We start from the raw sequence: 22,799 nt of genomic DNA, 5'->3' as shown, positions 1-22,799 counted from the left end.
GGTTCCCCAGGTCCCACGTTAGCCAGATGCACAAGGGGGCGCACGCGTCTGGAGTTCATTTGCAGAGGCTGGAAGCCCTGGCGCGCCCATTCTCTCTCTCCCTCTATCTGTCTTTCTCTCTGTGTCTGTCGCTTTCAAATAAATTTAAAAAAAATTAAAAAAAAAAAAAGAAGAAGTAAATTCTGTATCTAAAGTAACTGATGGCATCATGATTCAAATTCCAAAATAATGTGTTTTATATCCTAACTAGAAGAAACCATGCTTTTTTTTTTTTAAAAAATACTGTCTTCCAGACAAAATGTGGCTCTTGCATTCATGACCTCACAGTAGGTGACACTACTTACAAAATACCTGTATAATATGAGGGCAAAGAGACAAATAAATGATGACATCAAAAGAACAGAGGGACTAGTAGGAAAGAAGGGGGTTTGTAGAGGGGCATGAGAGGTAGGGCAAAGGAGGGTGGTGGGAGGGATTATGCTCAGGCTACATTGTGTATATGTATGGAGGCTGTCAATCAAAGGTTCAAAAAACCAAAACAATACTATTTTTAATTATTGTTCAAATATACTTACCTATTTCATGTGAAAGCAGACATACTAAATTATTGAACCATACTAAAGTTTATGGAACTTATAATTTCACATAATATTATTATTTTTATTAGTAAGTTATAACCAGGGTTTGAAAAAAATCATCATAAATCATTCTTTGTGTTATAATCCATCATAAATTTCTGATGAATTTATAACTTTTGGCTACTTCCGCATGAAACTTTTCTTGCCATACTTGGGACTGAACCTAGGGTCTTGTGTCACTAAGCTACATTCACAGTCTGCTTTTTACTTTTTATTTTGAGACAGGATCTAACTATGTTGTTCACGCTGAAATGCAACTCACTTTGTTGCTTAAGAAGGCCTTGTTCTTGTGATTCTTCTGCCTCATCTTCCCATGTAGCTCTGATTACAGGCTTATGCCACCAGGCAAGTTTGAGACAATGTTTACAGTATTGAAGATAATCATAGTACTCTCCCCCACTAAGCCACATTAACATATACACCCTGTCTAAATATGGACATGTCCATATTTGGATTCATCCATCCCATTAACACATTCTCAGATCACACTATGATTATTAAGAAACTCTTCTGTTCCATTTAAAGCTAATACAGTTTCACCTGTCTGGTGGTAATCCTTTCTATTCCTGTTATAAATGGTGTTTAGCAATTCATCAGTATACCTGTGCTTTGATAGCTCTAAACATAAACTGATACTTATAAATTTTTTTTTTCTTTTTAAAGACATCATCTTTACCCCAGAGTACTAGCTTTGAGAACAGTATTCAGGTTCTGACTGCTAGGGTTTAAGGTTCATGGTCTCTAAGCAGCTTCATACTAGGTACTGTTGCTTTCTCCATCTAGTGATTTTGAAAGTCAAATCTTTCTCACTGAAATAATTGGAGTAACTGCTGTTACATCAATAAGTGTTTCTAATTACTCAATTGGTACCATAGCTAATTTAACATGTGCTTCTTTTCAGAAAGAGTTTTTTTTTTTTTTTTTCCATTTGTTAACTAAACCAAAAAAAAAAAATTGGGCTGTTGATTGGCCATGTTTGATTAGGCAGTGTTAGTAGCAGTATGAGAACTATTCATTTCCATAATTAAACCATAGAATTACAAAATCATAGAATTCATGTGCCCATGAGTGTCACCTACACCAGCTGTCTTTAAGCAATGGTAGTCATCTCCCTAGGACAATGTGAAATATAATTTTTGTGCTTGTCCTCATTTCTGTAATGCAATTCCTAAGATCCTCAGAATCTCTAAAGGAACAGTGTGTTTTTGTATGGTATTGTGTTGACTGATGGCTGACTGCTCCTAGTTAGCTTCCAGAGTGGGGTAGAGCAAGCCAGGATTAGAGTGATACCTTTAGCCCAAACTCCCAATTTCCAAGGAGAACAGGGGACCCAAAGGTTGAGTTAGTCACCAGTGGTTAACTCTGTTCACCAGTCATGGCTATTTCATGAAGCCTCCATGAACCAAATAGGATAAGGCTTAGAGTATCTGGACAGCTGGACACATGTAAGTATCTAGAGGAGCATGTGCCCCTTCCCCATCATGCCCTATTAATATCTTCATCTCTGTGTTTGTGATACTTTCTGATAAGCCCCAAAACGTGTTTCCTTGAGTCCTGTGAACAAATTAATCAAATGAAGGGGGAGGAGCGCACTGTGGGAAGCCCTGGTAAAACAACCTGGGGCTGGTGACCTACAAAAGGGAGTGGTAGTCATGAGGACTGAGCTCTTAACCCACAGGATCTGACTCTACACCCACGCAGGTAGACTTAGAACTGAACTAGAGTATAGGATCTTAGGCAGGTGTCATCTATAGAGCTGCTTGTTAGTTTGCAGGGGGTAGACATCCCCACACCTTTGGAAGTCACAGAATTCTGTATTGACTGTTATGGTGAGAACCATGAAAATTGGTACATTTGGTCAATGAGGAAAGTGGTCGTTTTAGGGAATTTATTTCCAGACCCTCAATAACTTCCCTGTGTAGACTTTCTCTATAGCAGTAAGGCATACTTCTCATACACCCCAAACCACAAATGGTATTTTGTCTTGAAGCACAAAAATTCCAGGGTATGAATTAAAGGCATGCTTTAGAGTATTTTGGTTGGTGATATCTCACCTTTACTCAAGGCACCATCAAACCAAGTCAGGATTTGGTATTTTCTTCTGTCTTACAGAAATTTCTCTCAAGGGAAAAGAGGAGTTATAAATGGAGTGATTTGGAAATCAGATATATCAAAAGGGAAGTCTAATATTTGTTTGATAACCTTGTTACCTTTGTTCAAGAATGATTTTCAGCTGCAGAAGAACTTCAGGAAAACAGACAAGTGGAGAATACAAGAAATATTTAACAAACAATGCCTTACTTGTTCCAAGTTAGATGACAAGGATCTGTGCTTTATTAACTATACCTCGAGCATGAATTCAGAACTGAGAAGGTTGTGACAAAATGCAGATAAACTATCTAAACTTAAAAAATACATATTTTTTCTTTCTGACAGACAGAAAATTTGAATTTAATGAATACTGTCTCTGTCAGTTAAATTATAGAATAGGTTTTTCTTACAAATTAAGTGAGCTGACGAAATAGATATATTTAAAGAAATTATAAGATGAAGGTATTCAAAAATATTATAATAGCAAAGGTGAGTGAAATTGGGCAATGGTTTAAGTAAAATGCTGTGAAGAAAAAGAACAACAGATATTATTAGTAGTATATTGTGAGGCCTTGGAGAAGCCTTTATGATGTGCTGTACAGAATCAGAAAATAGTTGACTCTGAACTCTTTGTCCCAAGTCTCTTTCAAAGGAAGAAATTTTGTATTCTTAGCCTTCCATGAAACTTAAGGAGAAGTCTGATAGAAGCAGCAGCTTGGAGATCATTACACATACTTTTCAAACAGACCACATGTAACTTTAAAAAAAAAATTGTTATTGGACGGGAGGAGGAAAGGGAAGAGAAACAGAGGCAGATAGAGAGAGGATAGGTACATCAGGGCCTTCAGCCACTGCAAACAAACTTCAGACATATGTATTACCTTGTGCATCTATCTACCTTCTATGGATCCTGGGGAATTGAACCTGAGTCCTTTGGTTTGCAGACAAGCACCTTAACTGCTAAGCCATCCCTTTAGTCCACAATGTTATTTTTGACAACTAATTATAATTTTAAAGAACTGAGAAGCTTCACTCTAAAATAAATCATTCCCAGTGGTTTAAGAATACATGAAGAGAATACATTAACATAGAATTCTGTTTTATTCTCTAATATTCATTTATGATTATCTAAGCTATTTGAAAAAATTCTCTCACACTTTACTTGGAAACATATTTCTAATATCTTTTCCATTTTTAGGTTTATTTTATCAAACCATTGAACATATTTATAAGTAGGTAATATTCAATGAAATGGGTATGAGTCATGATTATAAAAATAATTCAATATAGAAAAAAGAGACCAAAAACTCTCATAAAATGTGTATAGCTCTTTTGTTTAAAGGGGCAAAGGAATAAGATACTGTGAAGATCACTTACCTATTCTAGCTTTTCCCATGAGCTATGAACCTCATCTCAAAGTTCCTGTCAACTTTTATTTGCTTCAAATTATTGCACTATTTATTTTGAATTAAAGTCTTTGGATGTGTCTTCACCAAAAGGTCAGTGGAGACATGTTCTCTCATTATAAACAGTGTGTAGAGAGGGAGGGGACATCACTGATTTTTTTCCAGTGGCATCTTGGGCAAGGTTGTAACCTGCATACTTTGAGTCAGTCACTACAAGGCTGTCTGTTCCCTGGGCAAGGTTGAAGTTTTGTGAAGGACCTTTGGAAATTCTGTCCCATTGTTTCTCTAGTCTTTGTGCTTCTTTAACATGGTCAAGTGGATGTTATTTCTTCACGATTTTCAAATGCTTTTATTAACTGTAAACCTGTTTGGAAGTCAGTGAATCACAGACATAATTTGATGAACTTATATATACTTGCACAGTCCTCTCTGAAGCTCCACAGTCTCTCAGAGAAAAGCCTGGGCACAGATGTCTTTCATCTTGTCCTGAATTCCAGATAAGTCTAGTTTCACAGGAAATAAAAGAAAGGCCAGTTTAAGTGCTCTCTCATCCTCCCTCGATGAGATCACTACCTCTGTGAACCCCTATAGCCTGAATCTGGGATGACCACAGGAAACCCCAAAGTTGTCTGCAGGTTTGCTAAGAGGGAAAAGAAGGAAAACTGGCAGAAAACACAGAACCAGGGAACAGACAGCCTTGTAGTGACTGACTCAAAGTATGCAGGTTACAAATCAAACCAATTAAAGCCTTCACAGTAAATATGAGATGACCTGAATATTCAAAAGCAACATGTACAATTGAGGACTTTTTTTTTCCTAGTATGACCTACTGTGCCTGAATGTGGGAGCTACTAGCATTCTTTTTGCCTGCTAACTGTGACTTTTTACCCATTTCATCAAAAAATACATGTCACAACAGTCATAATGTCTTAAAATACAGTTGTCAATATGTGAAAACGTAAAGACCACAAACACAAAGCTATTACTTCTACGCTTATAGGTTGCACTGCTTACATGGAAACACATCAGTAAAGTGGCATTTAAAAACATGTCTTTAAAACCATACCTTGGTGTCTTATAAACATTTCATAAATACATTTGCCAATCATGGATGGAATAAGGACAAAACAGTATCAAATTATGTTGGTAATTAGGAGGCTAAGTATGTGCTTGGAAACTCTTTAGTGACATCAGAAAATCAAAGTTACAAATACTAAACATTTCCACATATATGACATGATTTTCCCCCTGCATATGATGGAAGTAAATAAGGCTGTAGAGATTAAAATGGAGAGGCAGAAAAGAACATCCAAGTGTCAATGTAAAGCTGCAGTTAGTAAAAAGGGTGAATTATGTCATGTAGGGCCCACCAAGACACTAATAATTAAGAAGTCAGGAAGGAAAGTTAGGCAATAGCCCACACCCCAAATCTATGTACTCACTTTGGGTTCATATCCTTTCAGATCTCTGAGAGAACACATGTTTTTTTATAAACAACTACATGCCATGCCTGAATATTGTGGATACAGAGTGTTACCGTAGGAGCTATGTAGAATAAAACAGAGCTACTTTGCAAACATAGTTTAATGGAAAAAATCAATATAGCATCTAATTAAGGAACTATTAAACATTGCAATAACATAAATACTATAAACAACATTGAATAACGCTCGATGTTCTTGAAGACCTATTAGTTTTGTTTGTTCAATTCATGGACAATCATTATTAACCTGCTATAAAATCGAATTCTCTTAAGTCTCATATTTGAGAAAACTGATTCACAATGAACACTTATGTAAAATCTAAAAGCAGCTGTAATTTTGTTTAAGTAGGATCGTCACATATACATGTATTTATACACATACACAGATGTTCAATTTGTCCTCATACAAAGGAATGTTCTATTTGTTTCTTTATGATTGGAGGTGTACTTTTCCATGGGTAGGCTGACTGAGATGGTCAGTTTTCATTGCCAACTTGACTGGATTTAGACTCACCCAAGAGACATCCCTGTAGCCATATCTGTGATGGCATTTCCAGAAATGACTGATTTAAGAGCAAAGACACCCTGAATGTGAGTGGCACTACCCCATATGCTTGGGACCCAGATGAAATAAAAGGGGAAAAAGAAGAAACATAAATGTGTTCACCAATTCTCTCTCTCTGCTTCCTGGCCACCATGATGTGAGCTGTTTTGTTCTGCAACATCCTCCTCACCATGCTGGCTGTCATACTAACTTGCTCTTCCTTGCATTTTGCTTGTCAAACATATTTGGTCACAGTGAGTGAAAATAGCAAATATGCAAGCTGACATTTGAGCTTTTCATTTAAGTCCTATATCATATAAGATTAGTTTATGCCCAATTTTGGCATTCATCTCATTGTCTCCTTTGAATAAAGCTGGTATTGTGGTATCTTGCCTAGCAATTCACATACTCTGGGAACAAGTGTTTGTGTCAGTCATGTGTGTCTAAATGCTATTTTCTCAGAATGTTGCTCAATGTATGATATGTAGTATATGCTCAATAAATGAATGTAAAACAAAGAATATATTCAGAAAAAAATTGTGAGTAGGAATCTCTTCTTAAAGTCTAGTAATATAAGTAACTAAGACATAACTAATCAACGGATTTTTATTACTGATTTAGAGGCCATTATTGATATTAATTTAAATATCTATTTTTTTTAAATTTTTGTCATGAATTATAAATATATAATTCCATTACATAAGAAGAGCAAACTGGGCTGGAGAGATGGCTTAGTGGTTAAGCACTTGCCTGTGAAGCCTAAGGACCCCAGTTCAAAGCTCAATTCCCCAGGACCCATATTAGCCAGATGCACAAGGGGGTGCACACATCTGAAGTTCATTTGCAGTGGCTGGAGGCCCTGGCATGCCCATTCGCTCTCTCTATCTGCCTCTCTCTCAAATGAATAAATAAAAATGAACAAAAAAAAATTTAAAAAAAGAGAAAACTACCTGACAATCATGCTATACAGAAACAGGAAGTAAGAGAAGACAATTTGCTTAAAGCCCAGTGAATGAAGAGCTTCAGGTCTTCAATACTATACTGCATCAATGCTTGTGCTGTGTATAGTTTGTGCAAGGAACTGTGATGGCTCCTTATATCTTCTATGTCATACTATCTTCATTCATTCATTCAACAAACACTCTTTGACTCTCTTGGTCAGCTAATCCAGAGTAATAACCATGCTATGAGGATGGCAAACATGCCAGTAAGACATGCCAGAAAGGTAAGTAAATAATCTATAACAATTTAAAAGCATTTACTATACACTGTCTTATACCATTTTCTTTAACTACTCTTTTTAACAAACTACTCCTTTTAACAAATGAGAGCATGTAGACATAAAAAAGGCTGTATGAATTGTCCTAAGTATACAAGCATTGATGATTAGAACTCAGATAGAAAGCCAGGGCTGCTTGGCTCCAGTTTATACTCTTGATCTCTCTGCTGTATTTTTTCTGTACTATAGTATGGTCTTGTGAGCAGCCAGATTGTCAAGAGAATTATGACACTTAAAGGTTTGTGACTAGAATCTAGGTCACTGAGTGTATAAGGTGGAAGTATTATCTCTAATTTGTGTGTGAGGAATTGATAAGCAAGAGTAGAGATAGCATACAGATAGGTAGCTGCTAAACCCAAGCGAGAAATGATAGGATTCAAAAGATTTTTATGGAGTTAGAATAACTAGGACATGCTAGTTGGTTGAAAATGAAAGATGAGAGAGTAGAAGGAGTCTTAAACTTTTGGACCAGGTCACTAGGTTACGGTTGAGGCCATTTCCTGATGTAGAAATCCCTGAAAAACAGGCAAATTTGGACAGAAAGATAATATAGCCATTGTGTTTTTCCAAAGATGGCCTCAATAGTATTTCTAATTCCAAATGTCTTTGGACAATGTGTTCTCCCATGTTCTTAGATCTGAAGGGAAGCTCAACTCTCCTTACTATGAATGGGGTAGCATTAGTTGAAGTTTTTTTCTGTTGTTCTGGGCACTGAACCCAATGCCTGGTGCATAGTAGACAAGGTGTCTGAAACTGAACTACATCTTTCATCCCAGTTACTTGACTACTACTTCTTTCTTTTTCTCCTTCTACTCTTCTTTCCCCTTCTTCCTTTTGTTCCTCTTCTTTTGCATGTGAGTGGTATGCATATGTCTGTAGCATATATGTGTGTAGGTGTATGTGAATGCACATGTGTATGGAGGCCAGAGGACAACCGTGGATATTATTCTCAGGAATGCTATCAGCCTCTTTCTGAGATAAGAACTTTCTTCAGCCTGGAGCTCACCAATAGATTAGACTGTCTAATCAGCAAACTCCAGGGATCTCATGTTACTGCCTCTATCAGTCCCATACTTAAATTATGGGCACATGCCACCATGCCTGGAATTTTATGTGGGTACCAGGAATCAAACTTAAGTCCTAATGCTTGGGGGCAAGCACTTTATCCACAAAACTATTTCTTCAGCCCTTGACTTCTTAATGAAAGTGATATCCTAGAATATCTGATGCTGTCTAACTCTCTGAAAATGCACCATCTTGAGATATTCCTCTTGAGAACCAGCTATGACATTATGAGAAACCCAAGCCACATGGAAGGCTGTTCCATTTGCAGCCACAGTGAAGCTGAGCTTAAGTCAATGAAGAGCATCAGCTGCCAGCCATGTGAATGAGCGACCTTGGATTTCGAGGTTAATGCTTCAGACATCTCCACCCATGTAGGAACAATTGCATGAGAAGCTGAAGTAAGAATACAAGAACTACTCAGGTAATTGATAGACGAGGAGAGGTGTAAAACTGTTTCTGTAAGCTAGTGACTTTTGGTATTTTTTTTCCTCCAAATTTTTATTAACAATTTCCATGATTATAAAAAACAACCCATGGTAATATCCTCCCTTCCCCCACTTTCCCCTTTGAAACTCCAGTCTCCATCATATCCCATCCCCATCTCAATCAGTCTCTCTTTTAATTTTGATGTCATGATCATTTCCGCCTTTTATTATGGTCTTGTGCAGGTAGTGTCAGGCACTGTGAGGCCATGGATATCCAGGACATTTTGTGTCTGGAGGGAGCACATCTATGGCCATACCAGCCTGAATGCACTTGATCTTGTCTGATCTCAGAAGCTAAGCAGGGTTGGGCCTGGTTAGTACTTGGATGGGAGACTTGTGGTATTTTTTTTTTTTTTTTTAATGAAGTTCTCAATAGCTAGTTGATGGGATCAGTTTTAGACAATTGGATTTTGATAGGGAGACATTCAAGTGGAGATGTTCCAAGGAAACTTAGATTTTACAGGTGACATCTAGAGCTAAAGAAATGCATACTAGGCTGGACTTACATTGATTTAGTCACAAGACAAGAGAACATAGAAGTTAACTAAAGCCAGGAGAGTAAATGAAAGAACAAGAAAGCACAAAACCCCAAGCAACAGTAATGGTTAGTGATCAAGTGAAGAGAGATTAGCTAACTAAACACATAGCTGTTGTTAATAAAAATGTAAAAAAGCTCAGTGAATGTGGCACTATACATGGTAGGGAAAGAATATTTCAATTAGGAGGGGTAGGTCAGCCTTTAAATGGTATCAAGAACTCAAATAGGGGAAAGGATGAAGAATATTCATTGGTGCTATTAACATGCAGTGAACGATCTGGAAGACATCAGTTTCCATGAGTGGTGGTAACAGAGGACAGTCATGAGAAAGGAGTACCATAGCAGACAGACTCAAACAGGTGCATGTGGAAGATAGGAAGACATGGACACAGGCACTCTGCATACTATGCTGAAGAAGTTGGCTGTAAGGAAAGACGAGAATGACAGAGTTAAGCTGGAGGAGGATGACAGGGTAAAGGGATTTTATTTTCCCTGAAATATAAGAAATATTAGAGGTATTCAAGTGGAAGCTGCATGGTATCAGTATACTTGGGAAAATATGAAGATACAGAGTAGGATCAAGAATAATTACAGGGAGTGGAGAGATGGCTCAGCAGTTAAAGGTTCTTGCCTATAAAGCCTAACTACCCCGGTTTGATACCCAATGTCTACATAAAAAGCCAGATAAACAAAGTAGTGCATGCATGCGAAGCTTATTTATATTGGCAAGAGGCCCTGGTGTGCTCTTTATCTCTCTTCTCTGTGTTTGAAAGTAAATAAATAAATATATTTTTAAAAAGAATAATTAGGGCTGGAGAGATGGCTTAGCAGGTTAGTGCTTGCCTGTGAAGCCTAAGGACCCCATTTCAAGGCTTGATTCCCCAGGACCCACATTAGCCAGATGCACAAGGGGGCACACACATCTGGAGTTTGTTTGCAGTGGCCAGAGTCCCTGGTGTGCCCATTCTCTCTCTTTCTCTGCCTCTTTTTCTGTATGTCACTCTCAAATAAATAATAAAAATGAAAAAAAATTAAAAAAGAATAATTATAGAATAAAAAACCTTGAGTATAAGCAAAAAGGATGAAAAGATATCTCCCATACTTGCAATGTGATAGTTAATACAGACTGCCAAATTTCAGGAACTAGAAAAACCTAGAAGCCAAAACTCTGGGCATGTTTGATGTGAGTTTCTAGTTTGGGTTACTTGAATTAGGAAGACTTGTAGGTGATACTAGTCAATAGGCTGGAGTCCAGACTGAATAAAAAAAGGAAAGCAAGCAGGTACCAGAATTCATCTCCCTCTGATTGCAGATGCAATGTGACCTGTTGCTTATTTTCCTGCAGTCACACCTTCCCCACCATGTAGACTTTACATTCCCTTAAAATTTAAGCCAAAATAAATCTTTCCATCCTTAACCTGCTGCCAGATATTGTGTTATATTAATGAGTAATGTAACTAACACAGAAAATTTTTTCCTGAGAATGGGGGTTGTTGCTCTGATAAAGCTAACATATTGTTCTTTGGCCTTTGGAGCCAGTTTTCAGGGAGAATGAGGAACTTTTTGGAACTTTGGACTAAAAAGGCCCTATTAGGCTGTAAGCAGAGCTCAATGTGGGAACTCAGAATGTCAGGAATAATGCAGGCAACGGAAGCCCAACTCATGAGGTTTCAGAGGGGGAACAAAGCCTTTATTGGGAACTGGGCTAGAGGCCATTGTTGTCATATTTTGCAAAGAATCTGGCTGTATTCTACCCATGTCATGATAAATTGAATGAGGGTAAATTCAAAAGTAATGCATTTATTTGAGTGGAAGAGGAAATTTGAAGATAGGATACCATCTAGAATATATCACAGAGGTTGTGACAGGTTTGCAGTCTCTGTAAGGAGACTCTGAGAGGCCACCATGTTAAGCTGTGTAGCAGAAGCCTAAGTTGCAATGGAGACTCCATGATATTACCTGCCAAGGAAAGTTATAGGTGTAGAGTGAAACTAGTTCATCAGAGAGGCCATATGCTGCATGCCACAGAGCTGGAAGTAGATGGAATGGGGGACAGGGAGAGGATATCTAAGCAGGTTGGCCCTTTGGAGTTCAGATGACTCATCTTTTATCCCAAATTCTTGATTCAGAACTATAGGAGTTAGTGTTTATCTTGCTGGGTTCCTGCCTTGCTTTAGTACAATCTTTCCTATTCTTTCCTTCTGAAATGTGAATGTTGATTCCGTGCCACTGTATGTTAGAACTATGTAACTTGTCTTTTGATGTGATATGGGTTCACAGTTAGGAGACTGCGTGAGTCTCAGAAGGGACCCTGCACTTTTGAATAGTGTTGGGAATATTAAAGACTATGGGGACTTTTTTAAAAAATATTTTTTGTTCATTTTTTATTTATTTATTTGAGAGCGACAGACACAGGGAGAAAGACAGATAGAGGGAGAGAGAGAGAATGGGCGCGCCAGGGCTTCCAGCCACTGCAAACGAACTCCAGACACGTGCGCCCCCTTGTGCATCTGGCTAACGTGGGACCTGGGGAACCGAGCCTTGAACCGGGGTCCTTAGGCTTCACAGGCAAGCACTTAACCACTAAGCCATCTCTCCAGCCCCTATAGGGACTTTTAAAGTTTCACTGAATTATCTGTATTACAAGATGGCTAGGACCCTAGGTGAACAAAGGGTAGAAAAGAATACCTTAGAAGTGATATATTTGGATGTCAAGATGAGAAAGAGTGGACTTGTGGCTAATATATATTGTCAAGTTGACAGGCTCTAGAATCACCTAAGAGCCAAACTTCTGGTCACATCTAGGAGGGATAAATTATTTGAGGTTGGAAAACCCACCCTAAATATGGGAGGCTCAATTCCATGGGCTGAGATCATGGGCTACATAACAGGGAGAAAGAAAGGTGAATAGTAGCATTCCCCTCTCTGCTACCTGACTGAAGATGCAATGTGGACATCTGCCTCATGCTTCAGCTACCACATCCATCTTTCCTGTGAAGATAGACTGTATCCTCTCAAACGGAGAGCCAGAAATAAACCCTTCCTCCTATAAATTGTTTTTGTTAGATATGTTTTGCCCATCAATGAACAAAGTAATTAATGGAATGGAGATTTGTTTGTAGGAACATGAGAATACCCTCAGAAAGTTCCTATTTTGTTGTTGAAAAGAATGTAACACAGGGTTTTGGGTATAGAGGGAAGATTTGAAATAATTTTTAAGAAGTGTGGAGGAGATAGCTTTGCAAGGTAAATATAGTTGAGATGTCAGATTGCTGAGTTTGGTAAGTCAAGAGTGAATTACTATTATTCCCTCTTTACATATGAAGACATTGAGCCTGAAAAAGGCTAAGTAACTGGTTACTAAGTAAATAAATGAAGGAGCTAGCATTTGAGTATAGGTCTGTGTAATTCTTTTCAGTACATTAGGCTAAATGGATCTCCTGGTCCAAGGGAATCATTTTAGTTTCTAGAAAAAAAAAAAGAAGCTACTTGCGTTCCAAACTTTAATCTCGCTTAATTTACCCACGGTGTCTATTTCTATCAGTCTTTCCTGAGACCCTATATTTCTGTTATCTCATCTCTAAACTGTGCAGTCAAAGAAACTCTCAAGGATAATCAGTAGATTCTTCTTTTGGATACTGTCCATGATTGAGAAGCTTTGATTAAGTATTAAAGGAGACAGGCAAATCTAAAATGATTAGCTGGATAATTGTTCCTTACAATTATGTTTACAAACAAGAATAAAATAGGACTGAGTAAATAAGAATACTTTCTTCAGAAAATTTGAAGTTAATTTTTCCCTTTATGCTCAGCACAGTTAATTCTAATGAGCTTTGGGCAAGATTCTCAGTTTTCCTCTAGAATTATAATTTATTAGGAATTTCTAAATGTTTTATTCATTTTTTGGAGAGAGAAAGAAAGAGATAGAGAATGTGGTGTGTGTGTGTGTGTGTGTGTGTGTGTGTGTATAAGACACAGATAGGATAGGCACATTAGGGCCTCTAGCCACTGCAAATGAACTCCAGGTGTATGTGTCACTTTGTGGATCTAGCTTATGTGGGTCTTGGGGAATCAACCCTGGGGACTTAGGCTTTGTAGGCAAGCACCTTAATTCGTAAGCCATCTCTCCAGCCCATTAGGAATTTCTTTTCTTTTTAAAAAATTTTATTTATTTATTTATTTATTTGAGAGAGTGAAAGACAAAAGAGGGAGAGAGTGAAGTGGGGGGGGGGGAGAGAATGGGTGTGCCCGGGTATCCAGCCACTGCAAATGAACTCCAGATGCATGTGCTACCTTGTACATCTGGCTTATGTGGGTCCTGGGAAATTAAACTGAGGTCCTTTGGCTTTGTGGGCAAATGCCTTAACTGCTAAGCCATTTCTCCAGTCCCTCCATTAGGAATTTCTAAACAGATGATATGCTCCTTTGGATAGTTTGCAAATATAAAGTAGTAGGTGATGGTACATGGCTATTGCAAATTCATCATGGAGAACTTTTTAATAAAAGAGACTTTAGATATTATCTATTCTACAAATAAGATTCTCCTCCTGTCCCCTCTGTGCTTGGACATATACCTAAAGAGCTAGAAACTAACAACCTTTACTTGAAAACAGAAACAAGAATGCCTTGGAATCTGAGGACTTGAGAAATAAAAGACTGATTTGTTTAGGTTACTTTATGAAAATAACTAAGATAAGGCCTAGAAGCCCTTCTTTTCCTAAGGGAAATTCCTATAAATACTCTAGGTTCATTCTAGAGGACCAGTTCTTTAATAAAACTGTTTATGGGTGGGAGGCTGTTAACTACTCATGGTGGTAGGGGCAGAGTTTTTATTACAAAAGGTACAATGGATAAAAGTACACACAGTTGGGATGGAGGGATGACTTAGGGGTTAAGGCATTTGCCTGCAAAGCCAAAGGACCCTTGTTTGATTCCCCAGGACCCACGTTATCCAGATACACAAGGGGGCACAAATATCTGGAGTCCATTTGCAGTGGCTGGAGGCCCTGGCGTGGCCATTCTCTCTCTGTCTCTCTCTCTCTCTCTCTCTGCCTCTTTCCGTCTTTCACTGGGGAATTGAACCTGGGTCCTTACGCTTTGCAGGCAAACATCTTAATCATTCAGCCATCTCTGGCCCTGAAACATGCATTTCTTATTGCCATCATGGTTAATAGCTTGGGAGTTACTGTTTTGGAGGATTCTAGCTCTGCAAATATTTCCAAAATCATATTCAAATGGTATTCATCTAACTTTGGAGGTGATATTGTCCTGCACAATGTATTCATGGGTTGCTTTAAATTTTCATGCAGATCTGACCTACTACTCATTTTGCTTAGGGTTCTCAAGTATGTAGGTAAAAGAAGATATGGTTAGGTGAGCTGAGACATGCTGAAATGCGCAAGTGCATTCTCAAGAGGAAATACCAGAGCCCAGTGCTAAAGTTGGTGGGAGTGTGTTTGAATCCAGTTTCCTCAGTAATATGCTTTTTGAGTGCTGTGAAACTAATTAGCTATGCTGTTTTCATTTTTATCATGATGAAAGGATATGGTAAATAGAATGACTACTGTAAGCACTGATCTCTTTAGTATAATTATAATATGCTTACTTTTTTTTAAATTACTTATTTATTTATTTTAGAGCGACAGACATAGAGAGAAAGACAGATAGAGGAAGAGAGAGAATGGGCGCGCCAGGGCTTCCAGCCTCTGCAAACAAACTCCAGACGCGTGCGCCCCCTTGTGCATCTGGCTAACGTGGGACCTGGGGAATCGAGCCTCCAATTGGGGTCCTTAGGCTTCACAGGCAAGCGCTTAACTGCTAAGCCATCTCTCCAGCCCTATAATATGCTTACTTTGTAAAAGTGCTCCTAGCATCTAAGATTAATAAATATCATTTGACCATCTTCATGGAATTGTACACTTAAAGAGACAGTCTAAATTTGAACCATTACAAGTAAAAAACACATATTCTTGGCTTCAATGTAGTTATGTGATGTTTACATGCAATATCAATGTATAAAAAGTAAATAATGGTAAGCTAATTAGAATTTACCATAATGAATTCTTTTACTTGCAGTTTCAAGAAAAGCTTCTCTTTGCCTGCCCTTAACTCTCTGTACAGTGAGTGCCCTGTGGTAACATGTGGGGGACCAGATACCTGTCCTTTGGGAACATGTAGAACTTTGTTTCAAAGGAAGGAACATTAATTATTATTGTGAAAATCTAATGTCTTGTAAAGTTACTCAGCCTTTGTAAGGAGGAAGAGAAGTGTCATGAAGCACCATGGTTAAAATAGACTAGATGAGAAGGCAAAGCCTTGAAAGCATTTATCACACTAAGTGAGTGCCTGTAAAAGACCAGTACATAATCTTACTAAACATGCACCCACATTTTTCTACTGTTATAAAGAAATTAGCCATATGAGATGGACACCAGTGATGGCAAAGTGGAATACAAAAACACCAGGTAAGAAAAAACAGAGGAGGAAGAGCTGAGGAAATTCTTAAATGCAAATGATTGACCAGGTGACAGAAAGTGATGATGTCAGGTTGCTTTGAGATATAAAGTATCACCATGCTTTGTAAAATGCCAGAGGATACAAATGCCAAGATGTAGTGTGTGTGTGTGTGTGTGTGTGTACACATAAATTATATGAAATGTAAATATATATGCATATATACATTCTGAAGTGTTTGTATTGGAAAAATAAAATACAACATTCTCTAACAACTTAAACTAGACTTCTACTGTACAGCCAAAAGATTTGAAAGTCCCTGTTAGCTCAAAATGCAACTTTTTAAAGGGCTGCACTAAGGGCAACCACAGCAAAGGTCAATAAGTTATAATTCTTTAATGTGTTTTACAGTTAAGAGCTTTTATAATAAGATTAATAAAGTATTGCAGCTCCACATACAAGTTCAGTGATGAAAACTTAATATACCCAAGGTACACTAAGAGATGACATACAGAATTCTGCAGCCTGAAAATAAAACTTAACATACACTTGTAGGAAAGGGAAGGCAGAAGAGCCTAAACTCCATTCCCCAGAAAGTAGAAAAATTATATTATTCCTGTAATAAGAATATGAATTTTCAACTTTTCAAGTGTGTTAATAAAAACATGTACAAACAGATGAATCTGTAAAATTCTAAACCTTCTCTCTTTCCCACGTAAACTGGATGTAAACATGATTAAAAATAAGTTTATGGAAAAGGTTGTTGAAAGAAAATCATAGGACACATAATTCTTTCTCTTACCATTGTCGCCAGAAGGTAATGATACAGTGTTTGTTGGCATGGTGTCAGAATTCACTTTCCCATTCTCAAACGTGTCATTTTCAGTCTGCTGTAACTGCCAGTTGAGGCCAAATAGATGCATTGCTGGGGGTGAAGAGCAAAAGTTGTTTAAAGGTCTGCTGTTTTCAGCTCCAAAAGCAATGGTAAGCATGTTTATAACAAGAGACATATGTCAAGTTCAAATTTCTATTTTCTGAAATAACAAGAATAATTGTGCAATGCAAACTATACAACAGAATTCCTAAAACACATGCGATTTCATAGCAATGCCATACAACATGGCAGCATTTCAATAATGATTTACTGTCACTCAGTTAATTGATGCCAGGAATGTCTGAAGCATGAATCACTGTATTCTTCTTTGTGTTGCATATTTCACCACTCTCTTTTTTCTTAGTGTATGTGTGTGCATGTGCACATACCATACTGTGTGTGAAGGTCAGAGGACAACTATGGGTGTTTGTCCTCTTTTCCATGTGGTTTTTGAGACAGGGTCTCTGTTTTGCTGCTGCCAGTGTGTCAATTAACTGGCCCTTGGGCTTCAGTTGCCTTTAACCACCGGCCATCTCCCTAGCCTGTTCTGCCATCTACAAGGAAGTGATAGAATTCCCTACAATGGCATCTACCAACCACAATTGACTATACTCATTTTCAAACTTTTCATGCTCTGTTACAAAAGATACAGGTTCTCTAAAGACATGATGCTTTCAATTTAGAGTAAAAAAGCAAAAACAAAAAACTTATTTCACAGATGAACTTGCTGGCATATGAGATGATCAGAATAGATTCATGCATATAAAATAAAACTGGAGGATCTTGAATTAAGATGAGTCATTTTAAAATTTATGGCATACAACTTAGTGATATCATTGATCACATAACATGTATGTATGCCAAGTAATTTCTTATGAGTTTCCTATAGATTTATAAGTAACATACAGCTATTACAATTGTATGTATGTACTAATGGTTCTTATTTAAAATATTTAGAAAACATAATGAGAGGATTATATGGTGCAATTATATATTTATAAGCTAATGTAATTTAAAATTTAATATAGTATTTTTCTTAATTTTTGTAAAATATTTAGAAGAATATGCAACTGGCATAATAATTATTAACAAATAGTACACATTAATGTATACTCATAGAATGTAGTTTAGAAATTCTTAAGGAAGGCTAAGTTCTATAAGGAAACCCAATGATTATTATTGTATCACAAAAGAACACATTTTCTGATACTATTTTGCTCCTTATACACTGGAGGTTTCTAAAGGGATGCAGAAAGGCACAAATGTTTTCAAAAGCCTTCTCAGACACAGTGTGATAACTACCTCTGACAATATGCTAATAATAAATATTCAAATAATGTACAAACAAAAATAATCTGGATTAACAGCAGAGCAGTGGTTTGAGATGCAGTTCTAGTCTTCTTCTGTTCTTAGGCTGGGATCTAATCTTTGACAAATTAGTGGTAAGTACTAGACTTAAAAAATAAAGTACATTAAAACTAGTTTATATAATTTTTGTGACTATTCTTGATAGAGTATATGAAATATAGCTGGCATTCAGCAGCATACTTTTCTTTTTTTGGTTTTTCGAGGTAGGGTCTCACTCTGGTCCAGGCTGACCTGGAATTAACTCTGTAGTCTCAGGGTGGCCTTGAACTCATGGCGATCCTCCTACCTCTGCCTCCCGAGTGCTGGGATTAAAGGCGTGCGCCACCACTCCCGGCTAGCATACTTTTCAATATACAGGTTTTTCATTGAAACTTTATTCTAGGTTCTTCATTACCAAATTATTTGGGGTCACTTGACCAGATCATGACAGCTTTCCTTAAACATCTCTTTTATCTATAAAGCTTTCCACTCACTGTAAAATACCCACTGATGAGTCAAGAGAGCCAGGGTAGCTTCCTGGAGAAGCGTGTCCTGACAGGGTTGAGTGTCTTAGGATAGTTTGTTGACTATTACATATAATTTATAAACTGTGAATAGGTTTGTGGATATTGCTTAGGTATCTTTTAAAATCATGAGTTAAAATCAATAACAGTTACACTTTCTGAAAATTTAAAATCTTAGAAAACATTTGTAGATAATTTTGTAATTTGAAGAAAAAACAAATATTAAATAAATGTTTGAATGGCTGGGGAGGAAATGAAAACCATATCCTGAATAATTAATGGATGTACCCCTTTTGTGTAATATATGAAAAATAGTTGAGAATAGTCTACTGTTACTATAGATGATTGCTATAATTTTTTTAAAAAGACTGAAAAATTTCAGTATATTGTTACCAGTCCCACATCCTCTTGTTAATAATAACTGACAAAAGCATGGTATAGTAGGAAAGGTACATAGTTAGCTATGTGTACCATGTATATTAGAAACAAATGCATGTTCTCACAATACTTACTTAAATTATACTCCAGCAGCATTCTACTTAAACTCTGACTTTCATGGATGAAGATATAGGTTTTACAATTCTTGAATTTATACACTGTCATCTTATAAAGAGGGATATCTTCACATGTCATTTTGCATTAAATTGCGTAGTATTTGAGTGGCAAAATGTCAGGATCTTTCTAAACATTTATAGCTTCACACAGTTTTCAAGGTTTTACATACTTCAGCAAATTTTGAAAAAAAAAAACTAATAGGAGCTGGTTCTGCAGACAGTAAAGGTTTGACAGACATACTTTGGCACAGTAACAATCAACAAAGACCGTCTCTGGCTTAAAATGTTCAACTTCTGATTTTTCCATTTTACAATGGCTAAAAAGCTATACACATACAGTGGAAATCATAGCTTGGCTTTTGATCTTTCCTGGACTAGTAGTTTAAGGGTAGATATTATCTCACAATGCTGGGAAAGGTCATAGGGCTGCAGCCAGAGTTTTACAGAGGGCAACAGAGACTGTCCAGTGCCCTATGCTGCGAGGCTGGGATATTTAGTAGGCTACATATACTACATGCATTTTTGACATTAAGTCTTTAGAATCGTCAATGGATTTATTGCATGCAACCCACTGTAAGTCAAAGAGTTCTTCTACTCCAATATAGGCAAAAGTATCAAGCAAAATAATTTATCATCATTGTGATCTTGTAACATATAAACCTGGGTGATAGATTTGCTTATATTATTGGTTTTAATAGACATTAAAAGATGAAGGTAATCTATGGGATTGTATGCAGATGTCAAGTGGTAAAAAGTCATGTGATGTTTGTGTTAGGAAAGCTGTGTTATTTATTTTGTCAGATGGGTAACAGCTTTATTACATATATATTATTACAAAAACCCCTCAACAATCTGGGACTGGTTCCACTTAAGCTGCTGTACAATGAGAACTGTGCACAATAGTATAATACAGTATCTTGTTTAATGTTTCACTGGAAACAGCAATGAGCTGTATGGTCTTAGGATAGTACCTGTCTTTGAGTCTGCTGCCACTTGGTATTTAGGGAAGAGCTTGATGCTTCTATGTAACTTAAGATTTGTACCCATATATGGGGTTAATGAGAGCCAAGAGAGGGGCAGGGAAAACAGACTCAAAAGCCAAGAATGCTCCAGAGATTACTAACCGTGGTATAATAAAACTACATGGGATATCTTGGCAGTCAAATAAAGGGAAAATTAGCTAAATAAAATACATCTGCAAATAAAGAGGGATCAACCCAATTTTTCAATCCTGAGCTGAAAAACAGATTTGCACTCATGGGAAAATATTTGCTGCCATTCTTCATGCATACTCCTAAGGATCCTCAGTTCATAACGGTCCCACCAGGGGATGACAAGGAATGACAAGAGGGAGCTGGGAGGTCTGCTTTGATAACTTCCTCATCTCCCTGGGGGCAGAGCTCAGGTTAGGAAGTATACAGCAGGAGCAATATAAGGCATTTTCTCTCAGCGGCAGACAGTGTGTTCTGAAATTGGTGATGTAATATCACGGTGCAAGTTTTTTTTTTAAATTTTTTTTTAAAATTTTTATTAACATTTTCCATGATTATAAAATATATCCCATGGTAATTCCCTCCCTCTCCACCCCCACACTTTCCCGTTTGAAATTCCATTCTCCATCATATTACCTCCCCATTACAATCATTGTAATTACATATATACAATATCAACCTATTAAGTATCCTCCTCCCTTCCTTTCTCCACCCTTTATGTCTCCTTTTCAACTTACTGGCCTCTGCTACTAAGTATTTTCATTCTCACGCAGAAGCCCAGTTATCTGTAGCTAGGATCCACATATGAGAGAGAACATGTGGCGCTTGGCTTTCTGGGCCTGGGTTACCTGACTTAGTATAATACTTTCCAGGTCCATCCATTTTTCTGCAAATTTCATAACTTCATTTTTCTTTACCGCTGAGTAGAACTCCATTGTATAAATGTACCACATCTTCATTATCCACTCATCTGTTGAGGGACATCTAGGCTGGTTCCATTTCCCAGCTATTAGAAATTGAGCAGCAATAAACATGGTTGAGCATGTACTTCTAAGGAAATGAGATGAGTCCTTTGGATATATGCCTAGAAGTGCTATAGCTGGGTCATATGGTAGATCAATCTCTAGCTGCTTTAGGAACCTCCACACTGTTTTCCACAATGGCTGGACCAGATTGCATTCCCACCAGCAGTGCAGAAGGGTTCCTTTTTTTCCACATCCCCGCCAACATTTATGATCATTTTTCATGATGGTGGCCAATCTGACAGGAGTGAGATGGAATCTCAATGTAGTTTTAATCTGCATTTGCCTGATGACTAGTGACGTAGAACACTTTTTAAGATGCTTATATGCCATTCGTATTTCTTCCTTTGAGAACTCTCTATTTAGCTCCATAGCCCATTTTTTGATTGGCTTGTTTGATTCCTTATTATTTAACTTTTTGAGTTCTTTGTATATCCTAGATATTAATCCTCTATCAGATATATAGCTGGCGAAGATTTTTTTCCCATTCTGTAGGTTGCCTCTTTGCTTTTTTCACTGTGTCCTTTGCAGTGCAAAATCTTTGTAATTTCATTAGGTCCTAGTGGTTAATCTGTGGTTTTATTGCCTGAGCAATTGGGGTTGTATTCAGAAAGTCTTTGCCAAGACCAATATGTTGAAGGGTTTCCCCTACTTTTTCCTCTAGCAGTTTCAGAGTTTCAGGTCTGATGTTAAGGTCTTTAATCCATTTGGACTTAATTCTTGTGCATGGCGAGAGAGAAGAATCTATTTTCATCCTTCTGCAGATATTTATCCAGTTTTCAAAACACCATTTGCTGAAGAGGCTGTCTCTTCTCCAATGAGTATTTTTGGCATTTTTATCGAATATCAGGTGGCTATAGCTACTTGGGCTTACATCTGGGTCCTCTATTCTGTTCCACTGATCTACATGTCTGTTTTTGTGCCAGTACCATGCTGTTTTTGTTACTATGGCTCTGTAGTATAGGGTAAAATCAGGTATGGTGATACCACCAGCCTCTTTTTTGTTGCTCAGTATTATTTTAGATACTCGAGGTTTTTGTGATTCCAAATGAATTTTTGGATTGTTTTTTCTATTTCCATGAAGAAAGCCTTTGGAATTTTGATAGGGATTGCATTATATGTGTAGATTGCTTTAGGTAAGATTGCCATTTTCACGATATTGATTCTTCCAATCCAGGAACAAGGGATGTTTCTCCACTTTCTAGTGTCTTCTGCAATTTCTCGCTTGAGTGTTTTAAAGTTCTCATTGTATAGATTCTTTACTTCCTTGGTTAGGTTTATTCCAAGGTATTTTATTTTTATTGATGCAATTGTGAATGGGAGTGATTCTCTGATTTCATCCTCTGTGTGTTTGTTGTTAGCATATATGAAGGCTACTGATTTCTGTGTATTTATTTTGTATCCTGCTACATTGCTGTAGGTTTTGATCAGCTCTAACAACTTGCTAGTAGACTCTTTAGGGTCCTTTATGTATAGAATCATGTCATCTGCAAATAATGATAAC

The 22,799-nt window shown here is 37.3% G+C and overlaps 1 protein-coding gene across 8 annotated transcripts in view; it reads right to left on the bottom strand.

Moving 5' to 3' along the window:
- Positions 1–22,799, bottom strand: part of Tenm3 (teneurin transmembrane protein 3) — a 710,814-nt gene that overhangs the window by 142,410 nt on the left and 545,605 nt on the right. For all 8 annotated transcript variants that reach the window (XM_045142405.1, XM_045142407.1, XM_045142406.1 and 5 more), the window contains one exon: positions 16,785–16,907. In XM_045142405.1, coding sequence (XP_044998340.1) covers positions 16,785–16,907 — 123 coding nt within the window. The remainder of the gene's footprint in view (positions 1–16,784; positions 16,908–22,799) is intronic.

Source organism: Jaculus jaculus, chromosome 1 (assembly GCF_020740685.1).
Source record: "Jaculus jaculus isolate mJacJac1 chromosome 1, mJacJac1.mat.Y.cur, whole genome shotgun sequence".
NCBI classification, from domain to species: Eukaryota; Metazoa; Chordata; class Mammalia; order Rodentia; family Dipodidae; genus Jaculus; species Jaculus jaculus.
The sequence above is the reverse complement of the archived record's forward strand: the minus strand, read 5'-3'. Positions and strand labels throughout refer to the sequence as shown.